At 43.7% G+C, this 15619-nt stretch overlaps 1 protein-coding gene across 4 annotated transcripts in view; it reads left to right on the forward strand.

Moving 5' to 3' along the window:
- CHD4 (chromodomain helicase DNA binding protein 4) overlaps positions 1–15118 on the forward strand; it is a 28842-nt gene extending 13724 nt beyond the window's left edge. For 2 of the 4 annotated variants that reach the window (XM_008584839.1, XM_008584841.1), the window contains exons 23-40: positions 1009–1133; positions 1469–1706; positions 1859–2034; positions 4994–5174; positions 5259–5345; positions 5436–5524; positions 5620–5753; positions 6058–6202; positions 6316–6481; positions 6746–6843; positions 6953–7088; positions 7539–7610; positions 7853–7990; positions 8260–8368; positions 8480–8612; positions 12740–12935; positions 13866–14029; positions 14208–15118. In XM_008584839.1, the coding sequence (XP_008583061.1) occupies positions 1009–1133; positions 1469–1706; positions 1859–2034; positions 4994–5174; positions 5259–5345; positions 5436–5524; positions 5620–5753; positions 6058–6202; positions 6316–6481; positions 6746–6843; positions 6953–7088; positions 7539–7610; positions 7853–7990; positions 8260–8368; positions 8480–8612; positions 12740–12935; positions 13866–14029; positions 14208–14225 (2405 nt within the window). In that variant the 3' untranslated portion in view covers positions 14226–15118. Of the gene's footprint in view, positions 1–1008; positions 1134–1468; positions 1707–1858; positions 2035–4993; positions 5346–5435; positions 5525–5619; positions 5754–6057; positions 6203–6315; positions 6482–6745; positions 6844–6952; positions 7089–7538; positions 7611–7852; positions 7991–8259; positions 8369–8479; positions 8613–12739; positions 12936–13865; positions 14030–14207 lie in introns of all 4 variants that reach the window. The other 2 variants (XM_008584840.1, XM_008584838.1) reach the window with 2 other exon arrangements.
- The last annotated feature ends 501 nt before the right edge of the window (positions 15119–15619 follow it).

Raw genomic sequence — 15619 nt, forward strand, 5'->3', positions numbered from 1 at the left:
ATTATATCTTGAGGCTGAGAGAGAGAGACATCAGGACTTGTTCAAGCTCAAATAGCAAGTTAATGGCAGACTTCTCTGTCTCAACAGATGCTACTACTCCTTTTTTTTTAACTTAATTTTGAAATACTTTTGGACTTAAAGGTTTGCAAAACAATACAGAGAGATCATGTATACTCTTTACTCAGTTTCTCTTAATAATAACATATAACCACAGCACAATGATCAAAACCAGGAAATTAACATTGGTATTATACTATTAACTAAATTACAGACCTTAATTGAATGTCATCAGTTTTTCCCCTAATGTTCTTTTTCTGTTTCAGGATCCAATCCCAGGTCCCACATTGCATTTAGTTATTATACCTCCTCCCATCTGTGACATTTCTTCATTTTTTTCCTTCCCTTTCATGATGTTGATACTTTTGATGAATACTGGTCAGTTAATTTGTAAAGTGTCTCTAAGTTTGGGTCTGTCTGATGTTTTCTCTTGATTAGATTAGACATTTTGGGCAAGAATGTCACAGAAATGATGCCATGTCGTTTTTAGTGTATCATCTTGGGAGGTGGACATGAGGTTCATGTGTTCCATTACTGGTGATGACTTGATCACTTGGCTAAGATGGTGACTGCTGAGTTTTTCTCCATTGTAAAATTACTCTTTTTTTCCCAACATGATTGAAATATCTTCAGGGGAGATACTTGAGACTATGCTAATATCCTGTTTCTCCTTAAACTTTTACATAGATTTCGGTATCCATCAGTGGTCCTTGCTTATAACAATTATTACTATGGAGGCCTGGCCTGTTAGCCCAGTTGGTTAGAGCAAAGCCTTACAACACCATGGTCACAGGTTCAGACTCCGTACTGGCCAGCGGCCAAAAAACCAATACCACCCAGTTATTGCTGTGGTGTTTGTCTGATGAGGCTTTATACTTCTGACATTCCTTCTACATTTATTAATGGAAATTCAGGAGACACTTCTAATGGTGTTTTTGCTTCCTTTCTTAGCACCGGGTGCTCAGCAGTTCTGCTTCTTGCTTTCCACACGAGCTGGGGGCCTTGGAATCAATCTGGCCACTGCTGACACAGTTATTATCTATGACTCTGACTGGAACCCCCATAATGACATCCAGGTGAGCAGAAGTAGCCTTAGAATACAGTAACTTATTGGAAATTCCTGGTGTTCTCTATGAGGGCACCACCATCTGGAATTAGTTAAATGAAAAACAATAGACTGTTTTTATGTTGTTTACCTTGTTGTAAGCCAGAGAGTTGGTTTAGCCATGGTCCTGTTTCGGGTAGCATGATAGAGGGTGATGTCTGGGAGCTGGGGTACCAAAGGAGGTTTTGTATGAAGGCAAGCTGCAGCCTTTGCCTTGTACTGGATTTAGCTTATTTATGTGGAAGTCAAGGCAAGAGTGGCAACAGGAAAATATGGATTCTGGCTTTACTTCTTATTCAACTGTAGGCCTTTAGCAGAGCTCATCGTATTGGGCAAAATAAGAAGGTGATGATCTATCGGTTTGTGACCCGTGCATCAGTGGAGGAGCGTATCACGCAGGTGGCAAAGAAGAAGATGATGCTGACTCATCTCGTGGTGCGGCCTGGGCTGGGCTCCAAGACTGGATCTATGTCCAAACAGGAGCTTGATGATATCCTCAAATTTGGCACTGAGGAACTATTCAAGGATGAAGCCACAGATGGAGGTAAGCTAGTCAGGAATTTAAATTTTGGTGTGGGGCTTGGCTTCTGTAAAAGGTAAGGAGTATCTCTGATACTGAGGGTTCTGTGGGACTTGCTTTTTCTACTGCAGCTGCTGAAGCTGACTTTGGGGGTATGGGCCCCTAATTCTTTATAGGAGGAGATAACAAAGAAGGAGAAGATAGCAGTGTTATCCACTACGATGATAAGGCCATTGAACGACTGCTGGACCGTAACCAGGATGAGACTGAAGACACAGAATTGCAGGGAATGAATGAATATTTGAGCTCGTTCAAAGTGGCCCAGTATGTGGTGCGGGAAGAAGAAATGGGGGTGAGTAGAAGTCCAGAGCAATGCTGTGCTTGGTGATTGGTCTGAAAATTGGAATTGAGACCAAGGTGGTGTTTGAGACAAGAGGAAGACATCCCTAGGCAAATTAGTGCATTGATAGACCTCTTCTCTTGAAAACAAAGGCTGTAATATATGACTAATCACATTTTCATCTCTGCCTTGGCTACCAGGAAACTTATAGCCAAATTTTACACACAACAGTTATATATTGGCTCTTATGTATTTTATTAACCTTGCAAATACATTTTCTAACAAACTAGTTCCCTTCCTGGGGACAAACTAATGTTTTGTATGCTACTTCAAGTCTCTTTGGAGAAAAGTCAGGAGATCAGATATATACCTGGGTAGTCTATCCCCTTGTGTTTTTTAAAAGATTAGAATTGTTATTTCCCTTTTTTCTCTTCCCTTCTTTTTATTGTTTTTTTTACAGTGAAAAACAAAAAATGCTAAAACAAGGCTGGCTGGTTAGCTCAGTTGGTTAGAGTGTGGTGCAGATAACACCAAGGTCCAGGGTTCAATCCCTGAACCACCAGCCTCCAAAAAAAAAAAAAACCTAAAACAGTAAGAAATGAATGGCTTGTTGGGATATTTTTCTCTCCTAAATGAATGAAAAATAAAATTTGCTTTCTCTCCCTTTAAATCACTCAGGGTTCTTTGAACTGACAAAGGTTTCTGATGGTCTTTGCCATGTTTTCTTTTTTTTCTTTTTTTTTTTTTTTTAAAAGGATGACCGGTAAGGGGATCTCAACCCTTGGCCTGGTGTTGTCAGATTTTTATGTGCATACAAATTAAACATACATTCATACACACTTATGTGTATATACTCACATATACATGGACACAAATACCTTTTTTTCTTTGAAATTTTTATGTGCATACAAATTAAACATACATTCATACACACTTATGTGTATATACTCACATATACATGGACACAAATACCTTTTTTTCTTTGAAATTTTTATGTGCATACAAATTAAACATACATTCATACACACTTATGTGTATATACTCACATATACATGGACACAAATACCTTTTTTTCTTTGAATATATAGGATCCGAACCCGTGGCCTTGGTGTTATCAGCACCGCACTCTACCGAGTGAGCCACGGGCCGGCCTTTTGCCATGTTTTCTCATCCAACTCAGAACTGTCCCCCTTGCTGTGTTTTTCTGGTACATGCCTATTATCTTTTTCTTGAAGGTGATGCTACTAATCTCAGCTTATGTGTAACTGGGGCTGAAAAGTCTGACGTAGGCCTGTAGACCAGTAGTGTTCAATCAAGAGCTACCGTGCTGATAGGGCGCTCCACATTCCTTTTCAATAGCAGTGAGCACTAAGTGGCTAATCTCTGCTAGTGACTACACAGGTACACAAGTTGTCCTCTGATTAGTGACTGCAGCTGCTGTTTACTTCTTTAAAAATATTTTAAACTTTTGAATAGATAGTAATTCATATGGTTCAAAATTTAAAAGATACAAAGGTATCTCTTTTCTACCCCTGTCCTCTAACAACCTAGTTCCCTTCCTGGGGACAACTGATGTTTTCAGTTTCTTTTATATCTTTCCTATCTTTCCAAAAATATTTTTATGTGCATACAAATTAAACATACATTCATACACACTTATGTGTATATACTCACATATACATGCACACAAATACCTTTTTTTCTTTGAAACAAAAAAATAATATATTATGCATAATGATTTCTTTTTTTTTTTTTTTAAAGATGACCGGTAAGGGGATCTTAACCCTTGACTTGGTGTTGTCAGCACCACGCTCAGCCAGTGAGCGAACCGGCCATCCCTATGTGGGATCCGAACCCGGGGCCTTGGTGTTATCAGCACCGCACTCTACCGAGTGAGCCACGGGCCGGCCCGCATAATGATTTCTATCTTGCTTTATATCTTGGAGATAAAGTCCAAATCAGAACATAAAAAGGTTCCCCCTCCCACTTTTCAGTTTTGCTGTATTGTATGTCCTTATTTGGAAGTACTGTAATTTAATTAGTTCCATAATGATGGGTATTCAGGTTGTTTTGTAATACTATACTGTTAGCAGTGGTTTAATTCTTTTTAAAAATTTTTATTGCATCATAATTGATTATACATATTTTGGGGGTTCAAAGTTGACATATATTGATCAAATCTATATTACTAGTATATATATTGTTACAAATTGTACCTATTCTTTATGCCACTTCTCCAATCTCTCCCCATCCCCCTCTCCCTCCCCACTCCTACCACTGATAACCCTAGATTTCTTCTCTCCCTCTGAAAGAGTAATGGTTACTCTGTTGACTTGTTGCCTAGACGATCTGTCCAATGAGCAGCAGTTTAATTCTAATATAAGGGATATGGAATCAATCAGAGGTCCTGAAGAGGCATCTGAAAAAAAATATAATTTAAATAAGACTTTCAGAGGAGCATAAACATTATTGGGACATAAGAGAATTTATATAATTTTTTTCTTTCCTTTTTTTTGCAGATAGTTGACAAACTTAGGAAGTTTATGAAGAAGAGGGCTTACAGCCCTTCTATTTTTTCTCTTGAAAATCTTTTGCAGTGTTTCGGAAGCTTCTCCATTCTGCCTTGCTAAGGCTCTAAGCTCTCTTTTTTTCATTTTGCTATCTCTCAACTGTACATGCATCAGTAGAAAGGATTTGAAGAAACCATGCTGTGTCTTTATCCTTCTCTTGTGATACTAGCTCCATGTCAGGTTTTTTTCAGTTATGTTGACTGCTTATCTACATACATAATTATGAGAAGCCATGTCTTGTCAATTAAATTTCTTCTAAGCTCTCAGGTCTAAGCAAGCACACCAAGTATTTAAGAGTCCAGTCATGAAAAGGAGCTAGCAGAATGGGAACTGTGAGGACCAGGGGTAGCTGGTGGTGCTGACTTCCGCACCCCTGAGTCCTGGCCCTCCCTCTGTCCCAGGAGGAAGAGGAGGTAGAACGGGAAATCATAAAACAGGAAGAAAGTGTGGATCCTGACTACTGGGAGAAATTGCTGCGGCACCATTATGAGCAGCAGCAAGAAGATCTAGCCCGAAATCTGGGCAAAGGAAAAAGAATCCGTAAACAGGTCAACTACAATGATGGCTCCCAGGAGGACCGAGGTGTGTGTGGCCGGCCCCGCCCCCCACCCATGGGCCGATCTACTAGAGCAGTGGGCCCCGCTCATCTGCCCTCTCTCCCTCCAGATTGGCAGGACGACCAGTCCGACAACCAGTCCGATTACTCAGTGGCCTCAGAGGAAGGTGATGAAGACTTTGATGAACGTTCAGAAGGTGAGGGCTGTGCCTTTCTGCTGGTTTTCTTACATATTCCTTTGTCTCATATCCTACCAGTGTCACTCATTCATTATTTTCTTCTTGCAGCTCCCCGCAGGCCTAGTCGTAAGGGCCTGCGGAATGATAAAGATAAGCCATTGCCTCCTCTGTTGGCCCGTGTTGGTGGGAATATTGAAGTAAGTGCAATATGATTCTAAGGAGGGGTGGGGGGTGAGTGATCTCTGGTGGAGTGAGAACTGCTCCCTCTCACCTAGGTTTCTTCTCTCCCTAGGTACTTGGTTTTAACGCTCGTCAGCGAAAGGCTTTTCTTAATGCAATTATGCGATATGGGATGCCACCTCAGGATGCTTTTACCACTCAGTGGCTTGTGAGAGATCTGCGAGGCAAATCAGAGAAAGAATTCAAGTAAGTTGGGGGTTGGAGTGACTAATCTAGAGCACTATCTGGTCAATCCACAGTACTAGGGAAATTGGTTGTTTTCTCTGCTGAAGATGGCAGGTAAAGCTATTGGTAATAAGAGTACTTTACATTCCTGGCTTTCCTGGAAGAGAACTTGGGGCAAGCCCTGGGGTCTGGAGACCAGCCATCCACTGTGATGGTGGAACCGTAGTCAGTGTCTGTGATAATGCCTAGCCGGGGGTGGGAAAGGATCTGATCTAGGAGTTGGCATGATTCCTGTTTAACTCATTTCTCTTCTTCTTTACTATAGGGCTTATGTCTCTCTTTTTATGAGGCATTTATGTGAGCCAGGGGCAGATGGGGCTGAGACCTTTGCCGATGGTGTCCCCCGAGAAGGCCTGTCTCGCCAGCATGTCCTTACTAGAATTGGTGTCATGTCTTTGATTCGTAAGAAGGTGAGCCCCAAGTCTTTCCCTGTCGTTAATGGTTTCTAGGGAAACTGGAGGGCCAATAGGGAAGAAGCCTAGAGATGGAATTGGGTCTTCATCATCTTGTGCTGTTGCTACAGGTTCAGGAGTTTGAACACGTTAATGGGCGCTGGAGCATGCCTGAACTAGCTGAAGTAGAGGAAAACAAGAAAATGTCCCAACCAGGGTCACCCTCCCCAAAGACTCCTACACCCTCCACTCCGGGGGACACACAACCCAATACTCCTGCACCTGCCCCACCTGCTGGTAAGTCTTCCTGTCCTGTCATTTTCTCTCTCTCTCTTCTTGTCCTGGCGTACGCTTTTTCTGCTCCCCTGTGATCAGTTCCAACAGGGAAGGCTGGCAGGACACACAGCAATCTCCCTCTCAGTTTAGGAGGGCCGTCCTAAGAATAGGACTGGCTCTTAAAGGCACGAGAGGACAATTTAAGAGGAGACAAACTGAGAAGGCATGACTTTTTCTGTGATCTAGGATCTTCTTTCTAATTGATTTTCTCTTATCGGTCTACAGAAGATGGGATAAAAATAGAGGAAAATAGCCTCAAAGAAGAAGAGAGTGCAGAAGGAGAAAAGGAGGTTAAATCTTTAGCCCCTGAGGCTGCCACTGAGGTAAGAGATGGGGGTGACTGGATGCCATACTAAAGGCGAATGGATAAGCCCACTCTTTCCTTAGGTGCTGGCCTGTCTGCTTCATCTCCTGTCTTTTTCTCCTTTGAAGTGTACACAGCCCCCTGCCCCTGCCTCTGCCCCAGAGGATGAAAAGGTCCTTGTTGAACCTCCTGAGGGAGAGGAGAAAGCGGAAAAGGCAGAGGTGAAAGAGAGAACAGAGGAACCTATGGAGACAGAACCTAAAGGTATCCACATACTCAAGCACTACAGATCCCTTTGTGAACCATAGTCACTCTTGGACTTCTAGCCAGGCTGTAGAGATGTCAGGAGGAAGTGACACACTGAAGAATCCTGCACCCTTCCTTGACTTTTTTTTAAAAAATTTTTTTAAAAGATGACTGATAAGGGGATCTTAACCCTTGACTTGGTGTTGTCAGCTCTACGCTCTCCCAAGTGAGTTCACCGGCCATCCCTATATAGGGATCCAAACCCGTGGCCTTGGTGTTATCAGCACCACACTCTCCCAAGTGAGCTACGAGATGATTTAAATTGCAGGTTTTCCCTCCTCTTCGGACATCTTTTATGACTTTAATCATAGAGACTTAGATTTAGGACTCTTCCAGTTGCATAACAGTATGGAACAGAGGAGAACATTCTTCCTTTAGGCATATTCTCAATGCCATCTGTTCCCCCAGGTGTTGCTGACGTGGAGAAGGTGGAGGAAAAGTCAGCAATAGATCTGACTCCTATTGTGGTGGAGGACAAAGGTGGGTGTTTGGAGAACCTGACTGGTTTTGAAGGACTTTAAAACCAGAAGCGAGGACTTTATCCTTCCCTGCCTCCCAATCTACACCTGTATAGTCATTTTACCCCCACATTTAGTTGTCAGTGGACTGGTGGAGAAAGGGTGGAGGTGCATGGGTATCTTGTAGCATATGGTGCTGTGGGTAAGGGTCACGGTGCTGGGCTTTTGTCTGGAGCTGACATTTTTCTCCTGCAAATCCTGTAGAAGAGAAGAAAGAAGAAGAAGAGAAAAAAGAGGTGATGCTCCAGAATGGAGAGACTCCCAAGGAGCTAAATGATGAGAAGCAGAAGAAAAATATTAAACAGCGTTTCATGTTCAACATCGCAGATGGTGGTTTTACTGGTATGGAAATGAGGGGCCCACGAGGGTTAAAAGGATCTGAGGTGAAATTAGCGTTCTTGTCAGAAACTAGGGTGCAGAGACTTTACCTCTACTAGGTGAGGGAATGTGAGGCTGACTTGTGTACTCTTCTGGGTTCTGTGTTAGCAAGCCAGAAGCAGGCTAAACTAAGATGGTGTCTGGTAGTGGGGACAGGAATAAATAGCCTTTTGAATTCTCACGGTTGTTTGCCTTTCGCCTTCCTCTCCAACCTTCCCTAAATTCCTCCTCAGAGTTGCACTCCCTTTGGCAGAATGAGGAACGTGCAGCCACAGTCACCAAGAAGACTTATGAGATCTGGCATCGACGGCATGACTACTGGCTGCTAGCTGGCATCATAAAGTATCCTTTGCCTGAGTCTGGACAGAGGTTCTTGGTGAAAGGTTCTGAAGGTCTCTTAGTTTGAGGTTCTTATTTTCCTTGTTTTGTTTTTCCTGAGCACTTTTCCAATAGCCATGGCTATGCCCGGTGGCAAGACATCCAGAATGACCCACGCTATGCCATCCTAAATGAGCCTTTCAAGGGTGAAATGAACCGTGGCAATTTCTTAGAGATCAAGAATAAGTTTCTAGCTCGAAGGTTCAAGGTGAGCAGGATGGGGAGGAATACAGCAGTTAAGTGAGTGACAGACTTCAAAGTGCAGAAGGTTCTGCAAAGGAGGGAATCTTTTCATTCAGCTGTACTGTTTTCACTTTTTGTATTCTGTGAAAGGCTTTGCTCCCAAGTAACTTAAATATTAGGGATCAAGACATACAGACTTGAAAATTAACCAGCTACACAAGAGCTGTAGATGACTGTGCCTAATGAATGACACAGACTAGTACATTGGGTTTGTTGGGGGAACAGTATAGGCTGGAGTGTTAGGAGGTGGGATTGAATTGGATCGCTGCGGGGGTAGAGCTGTCAGTGGGCTGGTGGTCCTTTTTTCTGGGTTAGAGTACCTCTGTAGATAAAGGACGGGGTGCATGTAGAAAACAGATGCAAAAAGCTCCATTTTCAGACTCACTAGGGCTAAGCCCACTGAAGTCTTAGTCATAAATTCAGCCAGTGTTTGTTGAAGACACCTTGTGGGCAGATCATCAAATGGGATACCGTGAAGACAAAACACATGCCTCCTATGCTAAGTATAACTGGGAGAATGGAAATGTGCACTAATATGGGCCAGCCCGTGGCTCACTCGGGAGAGTGTGGTGCGGATAACACCAAGGCCATGGGTTCGAATCCTATATAGAGATGGCCGGTTGGCTCACTGGCTGAGCGTGACAACACCAAGTCAAGGGTTAAGATCCCCTTACCGGTCATCTTTAAAAAAAAAAAAAAGAAATGTGCACTAATATGGGCCAGCCCGTGGCTCACTCGGGAGCGGGTGGTGCGGATAACACCAAGGCCATGGGTTCGAATCCTATATAGAGATGGCCGGTTGGCTCACTGGCTGAGCGTGACAACACCAAGTCAAGGGTTAAGATCCCCTTACCGGTCATCTTTAAAAAAAAAAAAAAAGAAATGTGCACTAATAAACCTTCACGTGTTATGTACCAAGCAATGATTGGCACAGGGATACAAAGGCTAATAAGACATGATGCCTGTTCTCAAGGAGCTTTCAGTTTCAAGTAAAGCAAATGTGTAATCAAATGAATGTGATTCTGTGTATCAGGAGGGAGGCTGATGAATGCCATAAGAAAATTCTCCAGAGGGAATTGGGGTATAACAGGGAGGGAGCTCACAAATGGCTTTATGGGGAAGGTGACATTGAAATTGAGTTTTGATGACTGCAGTAGAGATTGGTGGATAGAAACAGAAGGGTGTTTGAACCAAAGGGATTAGGTTGGGGAAAGACAGAGGCAGCAAGGCTTAGGGTGTTTGGCAGCAGCAAATAGCCCGGTTGAGCTGTAGATAACATTTGTGTTGGGTGATGTTGGGAGGTAGGTTGAAAAGACAGTTAAGGGCTAGAGGTCAGTAGGTGGGTTCTTGGCACCAGGCAAGAAAGTTTGGACTTTACTTTATAGTTAATGGGCAGCATTGAAGGTTTCTGAACAGAGTTTTGATAGGACCTAGGGAAATAGAAACTGCATTCATTAGCTTATAGAACTATCATATAGTCATGAGGTAAAAGGGCCCGAACTATGATGCTGGTTATGGAACATGAAAAGGATAAGGCTAAAGGAAACAAAACACAAAAGACTTTCTTGGACTTACTGATTTACTGTAGGGGTCAGCAAACCTTTCCTATTAAAGTGCAAGACAGGTGTCAGGCTTTGTGGGACATATTGTCTCTGTTGCAGATTCTCAACTCTGTCATTGTTCTGTGAAAGCAGTCATAGGTGTATGTAAGTAAGTATGGATATGTTCCAGTAAACCTTTACTTATGGACACTAAAATCTGAACTTCATACAATTTTCATGAAGCATCACAAAATACGGTAGTTTTGTTTTGACATGTTTCAATCATTTAAAAATGTAAAGCCCATTCTTAGATCTTTGGCCACACAGAAACAGGCAGCAAACCAGATTTGGCCCACAGGTCGTAGTTTGCCAACTCCTGACTTAACTGGATTTTAGGTACAAAGGAGTGAGTGAGACTACAGAAATAACTGATGTTTTGAGCCTGAGTCACTGAGAAAGTTTAAATTATTTAAGAGTAGAGGGGGCAGTTTGTTGAAAAGAATGCTAAATTAAATTTTAGACAAATCATTTGTTGTTTCTTACAAGTCAGCACCCCTCCACCACCTGCCCCTACCACCATACGCTAGTGGGATCAGAACCATCAGTGCTTGAGATGCAGATTTGAGAAGCATCGAATCATCTGCATAGAGGTGCTGGCTGACACTGAGAGAGAAGAGATCTCTTGGGAGAATGCTTTTAAAGAACAGCAGTGAGCCAAGGGCTAACCCTGGAGAATGCCCATAGTTAGGGGCAAGAAGAGAGAATTGGTGAGGGACACGGTATATAGATTGAAAGGAGATGCTTGGTCTGTTTGGGGATAAATTAGTAGGCCGATAGAGCCAGGTCTTGTGAAAGAAACAACAGCTCATTCTCATATCATCCCTTTTCCTAGCCCCTAATAGATTCACTCTCTTTAAGAACCAGTAGATACTTGGGGCAAATTGAGTCTTCTCATAACTTGAGAACCAACATTCTGCCTCTTGTGATATATTTCAAAGAAACTTATACATGGCTCCATCAGGTGACATGTATGCGAGTGACTTGCTGTGATTTTTGGTGGGGGTGCCTGGAGACAACCTAAATGTTCAACATAGGGAGAATGGATAGGTAAAATGTGGATCACACCACACAGCATTAAACAGAAGCAACAAAATATGTGTGCATATAAGAACATAAATGGTTCTTTTAAAAATATGTGTAGAGGGAGAAGTAAGAAAAAGCATTTTATATGTACACAAAACATCATTCTGTAAGTGAGAACTGTGCATATGAAGTAATATTCAGTCTTCAAGAACACACACAAGAGGGCACAGTAAGTATATTAGAAGGGTTGCCTTTTGCGGGAGGAAAGAATGGGAGTGAGATATGGAGAAAAAAGAAAAAAAAAAACCCAAATATTTTTACTTAAAATTTTTTTTTTTTTTTTTTTTTTAAAAAAAGATGACCGGTAAGGGGGTGGAAAGTTGCTTAACACGAGCTGTGTTGATGTTAAGCCCGCCATGAGGTCTAACAGTATATAGAAAATTCTAAGAAATCCACTAAGAAAACTATTAGAACTAATAATAAAATTCAGCAAGGTGGTAAGATAGAAAATCAATATAAAATCAAATTTTTTTTTATTTTTTTTTTTATTTATTTTTTTTAAAAGATGACCGGTAAGGGGATCTTAACCCTTGACTTGGTGTTGTCAGCACCACGCTCAGCCAGTGAGCGAACCGGCCATCCCTATGTGGGATCCGAACCCGGGGCCTTGGTGTTATCAGCACCGCACTCTCCCGAGTGAGCCACGGGCCGGCCCATAAAAATTTTTTTTTGGTGGCTGGCCAGTATGGGGATCCGAACCCTTGACCTTGCTGTTAAAACACCGCACTCTAATCAACTCTACTCTTCTGACTTTGAAGAGTAGTTAATGATAAAGGAAGATGCTTACTATCTAACTTTGAATGAAGACAATGTGGATATGTACATAGTATCATTTTAATGATGTAAAAATTATATGCATAGAAAATCCTGGAAAGAAAAACATCAGAATGTTAACAGGGTTTCTAGGAGGTGGGATTATTTGTGATTTTATTTATTTATTTATTTATTTTATTATTATTTTTTCTAAAAGATAACCGGTAAGGGGATCTTAACCCTCGGCACAGTGTGGGCAGCACCGCACTCAGCCAGTGAGTGAACCGGCCATCCCTATATAGGGATCCGAACCCGTGGCCTTGGTTTTATCAGCACCACGCTCTCCTGAGTGAGCCACGGCCGGCCCTTGATTTTAATTATACATTGTGTTGTGTGAATTGAGTTTTTATCATTTTTGAATAAGAGAGAACCTGAAAGGTAAAGAGTTTTGAAAACATGGACGTCCAAAGGGGGAGGAAAAGAAAAGCAGTGCGATGTTGTACTGAATGGGTGTGGGGAGTGGTGTTAGGGAGCCATCTGTGAAGTTCTTTCTAGCTTCACATTACTCAGAGGAAGAGGTGAGCTTAGGGACCCATCAGAAATGAACAAAATGAGTGTCAGTCTAACTCCCGTCTCCTCTTTATCCCTTGTCCAGCTCTTAGAACAAGCCCTGGTGATTGAGGAACAGCTGCGCAGGGCGGCTTACCTGAACATGTCAGAGGACCCTTCTCACCCTTCCATGGCCCTGAACACCCGCTTTGCTGAGGTGGAGTGTTTGGCGGAAAGTCATCAGCACCTGTCCAAGGAGTCGATGGCAGGAAACAAGCCAGCCAATGCAGTCCTGCACAAAGGTAGCCAGTGGCTCCCCTGCCTCCTGCTGAATCAGCCTCGTCCCTCCTCTAACCCCTCCCCAGCATACATAGACTTCTTGTTTCCAAACCTTTTTCAGAAACCCTTCGGGAGCTAGGGTGTGCCATCCTCCTTGGGAAGCTAATATCTTGGAGACAATCAAGGACAGTAGTTCCTTGTTTCTTTTAACCCTTAATATATTCAGGTTCTTGAGATGGAAAGCAAAGCAGAATAATGTAGTGCCATCTGGGATACTTTAGAGGTAACTTTCAGGTGATTTAAGATCTCTTTAAATTCTAGGCCCCTTTCAACATTTTCTTTCTTTCTTTCTTTTTTTTTTAAAAAAGATGACCCGTAATGGGATCTTAACCCTCGGCTTGGTGTTGTCAGCACCACGCTCACCCAGTGAGTGAACTGGCCGTCCCTATATAGGGATCCGAACCCGTGGCCTTGGTGTTATCAGCACCGCACTCTCCCGAGTGAGCCATGGGCTGGCCCTCAACATTTTGTTTCTAATTAAAGTAAAACATTATGAGGAGGTGGAGAGTGAAATGAGGAAAAGAAGGCTGTTATAAAGGAAGTGGGAGAAAGATCCAGGAGGTAGAGAGGTAAGATAGGAATGAGAAAAGGAAACGATAGGAATAAGCTGCTCTCAAGAAGTGGAGGAAGTGCAGATAATAGAGAGCAAGGGATAAAGAGGGTTAGGTAACTTAAGAGCATAGAATCCTGGACAGATGGAACTGGAATATGAGGAGTAGGAATTTGAGCATGGTGGAGGCCAGGTCAGGTGACTTAGTGACAAAAGACAATAACACATCACAGTCACTTGGTCATTGAGAAGTGATTGTGGGAGTGGGAGGCTGGTCCGCTAGGACAGAAGGATCTCAGTCTTGACCACCACAGCTCACCACCTCTTTTTTTTCCCTATGCAGTTCTGAAACAGTTGGAAGAACTTTTGAGTGACATGAAAGCTGATGTGACTCGACTCCCAGCTACCATTGCCCGAATTCCTCCGGTTGCTGTGAGGTTACAGATGTCAGAGCGTAACATTCTCAGCCGCCTGGCAAATAGGGCACCCGAACCCCCTCCACAACAGGTAGGACCATTTTCTTCTTCTTGCCAGCTCTTCCTGTAGAACCGTTCTGGAACTAGTAACCTTGCTCTATGTCCCTAGCTTTACATACTGGGCAGGTGGGTTACCAGTCAGTTCCCTTGAGATTGGGTGGATTCCTGTGGACAAGAATTCAGACTTCCTTGGTTCTCTTTCCCTATAGGTAGCCCAGCAGCAGTGACGATCCAGATTGATGATACCACCTCCACCGCTGAGCAGTGACCTTCCTCACTTTCTCTTGTCCCAGCTTCTCCCCTGGGGGCCTGAGAGACCCTCGCCTTCCTTCTGCCCATCTTCCATATTGTAAAGGAACAGCCCCCATGTACTGGGGGAGGGAAGGGAGTGAGGGGCAGTGGTGCCCTTCCTGCTGGAGAGACTTGCAGCAGTAGCGCCGGCGCCATCTGCAGGGAGCTGGTGGGCTGGCCTTCTGGACCCTGGCTTCTCCCCACTGTAACGTCTGTTACACATAAACTGTTGTGGGTGCCTGCCAGGCTTGAAGAAAATGATCTCCATTTCTTCCTCCTTTTGGTTTTATTTTGTTGGTTTATTTTGTGTTTTCTATTCTCCTTTTATGGGGTATTCAGAGTGGGCCGGGCCCCTGGGCGAGACACAGCTACCTCTGTTGGCATCTTTTTAATACCAGGAACCCAGCGGCTCTAGCCACTGAGCGGCTAAAATGAAATAAAGTGGGAAAAAAAAAAGGAACCAAAAGTATAAAAAACCACAGCAAAATTTCTTGATGAAAATTGAAAATAAAAGTTTCCTTGTATTTTAGTGCTCTGGCTCACTGTGGGTATAGGAACAGGTGGATGAGTGTATGGCAGGAGCCCCAGGAACTATGTAATCGAAAACTAAGGGCTACCTTGTGTCCTGATACTTCACTGAAGAACCGTGTTCTGTCTGTGCACCCACTCCCGACCAAGAAAGACCTCTGTCCCTGGAAGAAGAGAGGCTGCAAAACTGCACGCCCCTTACTGGCTCTGTGACCTTGAGCAAGTCATTCAACTTCTCCGGGCTGCAGATTTCTCTTGTATAAAATAAACATATCTACCTTATAGGGTTGTGACGATAAAACCAGTGAAGTTCTTGGAACAGTTTTCAACACCTAGTAAACACTGCCTTAGCGTTAATTCGGAGCAAGTCTGAGTAGGCTTTTCTTGCTGAGTTGTGCGAAACTGGGAATGCATGATGTCTTCCTCCCGATCTCCAGATGTGAACTTATGCAGAAGGGAAGCTTATCTGACCCAGGGGTCTGGCGACAACAAGGACGAGGGTTTTCAAGCCAAAGGGTTGGGAGTGGGAGGTAAGTGGCATGGAATTCCACGATCTCAAGGCTGGGCCTAGGGCACTGGCCGCCAGGCGCGAGGCCCCGCTGCTCTGTGCTGGTTCCAGCGAAGGGCCGGCTTTCCGCACCAGCTCTTCCCTTTGCAACCGGCCGTGAGGCTGACGGCCAGGGAAGGGCAGGCGCGCCGTCAGCGGTTCGGCGGCTGTGGGAGCAGCGCTCTCGGCGCGCCTTCCCGGGCGCGTGCACGCTGCGGGTCTGCGGCCGACCGGGCACGACCGGAAGGGGCGGGG

The sequence above is a fragment of the Galeopterus variegatus genome, unplaced genomic scaffold, assembly GCF_000696425.1.
Source record: "Galeopterus variegatus unplaced genomic scaffold, G_variegatus-3.0.2 Scaffold3382, whole genome shotgun sequence".
Lineage (NCBI taxonomy): Eukaryota > Metazoa > Chordata > Mammalia > Dermoptera > Cynocephalidae > Galeopterus > Galeopterus variegatus.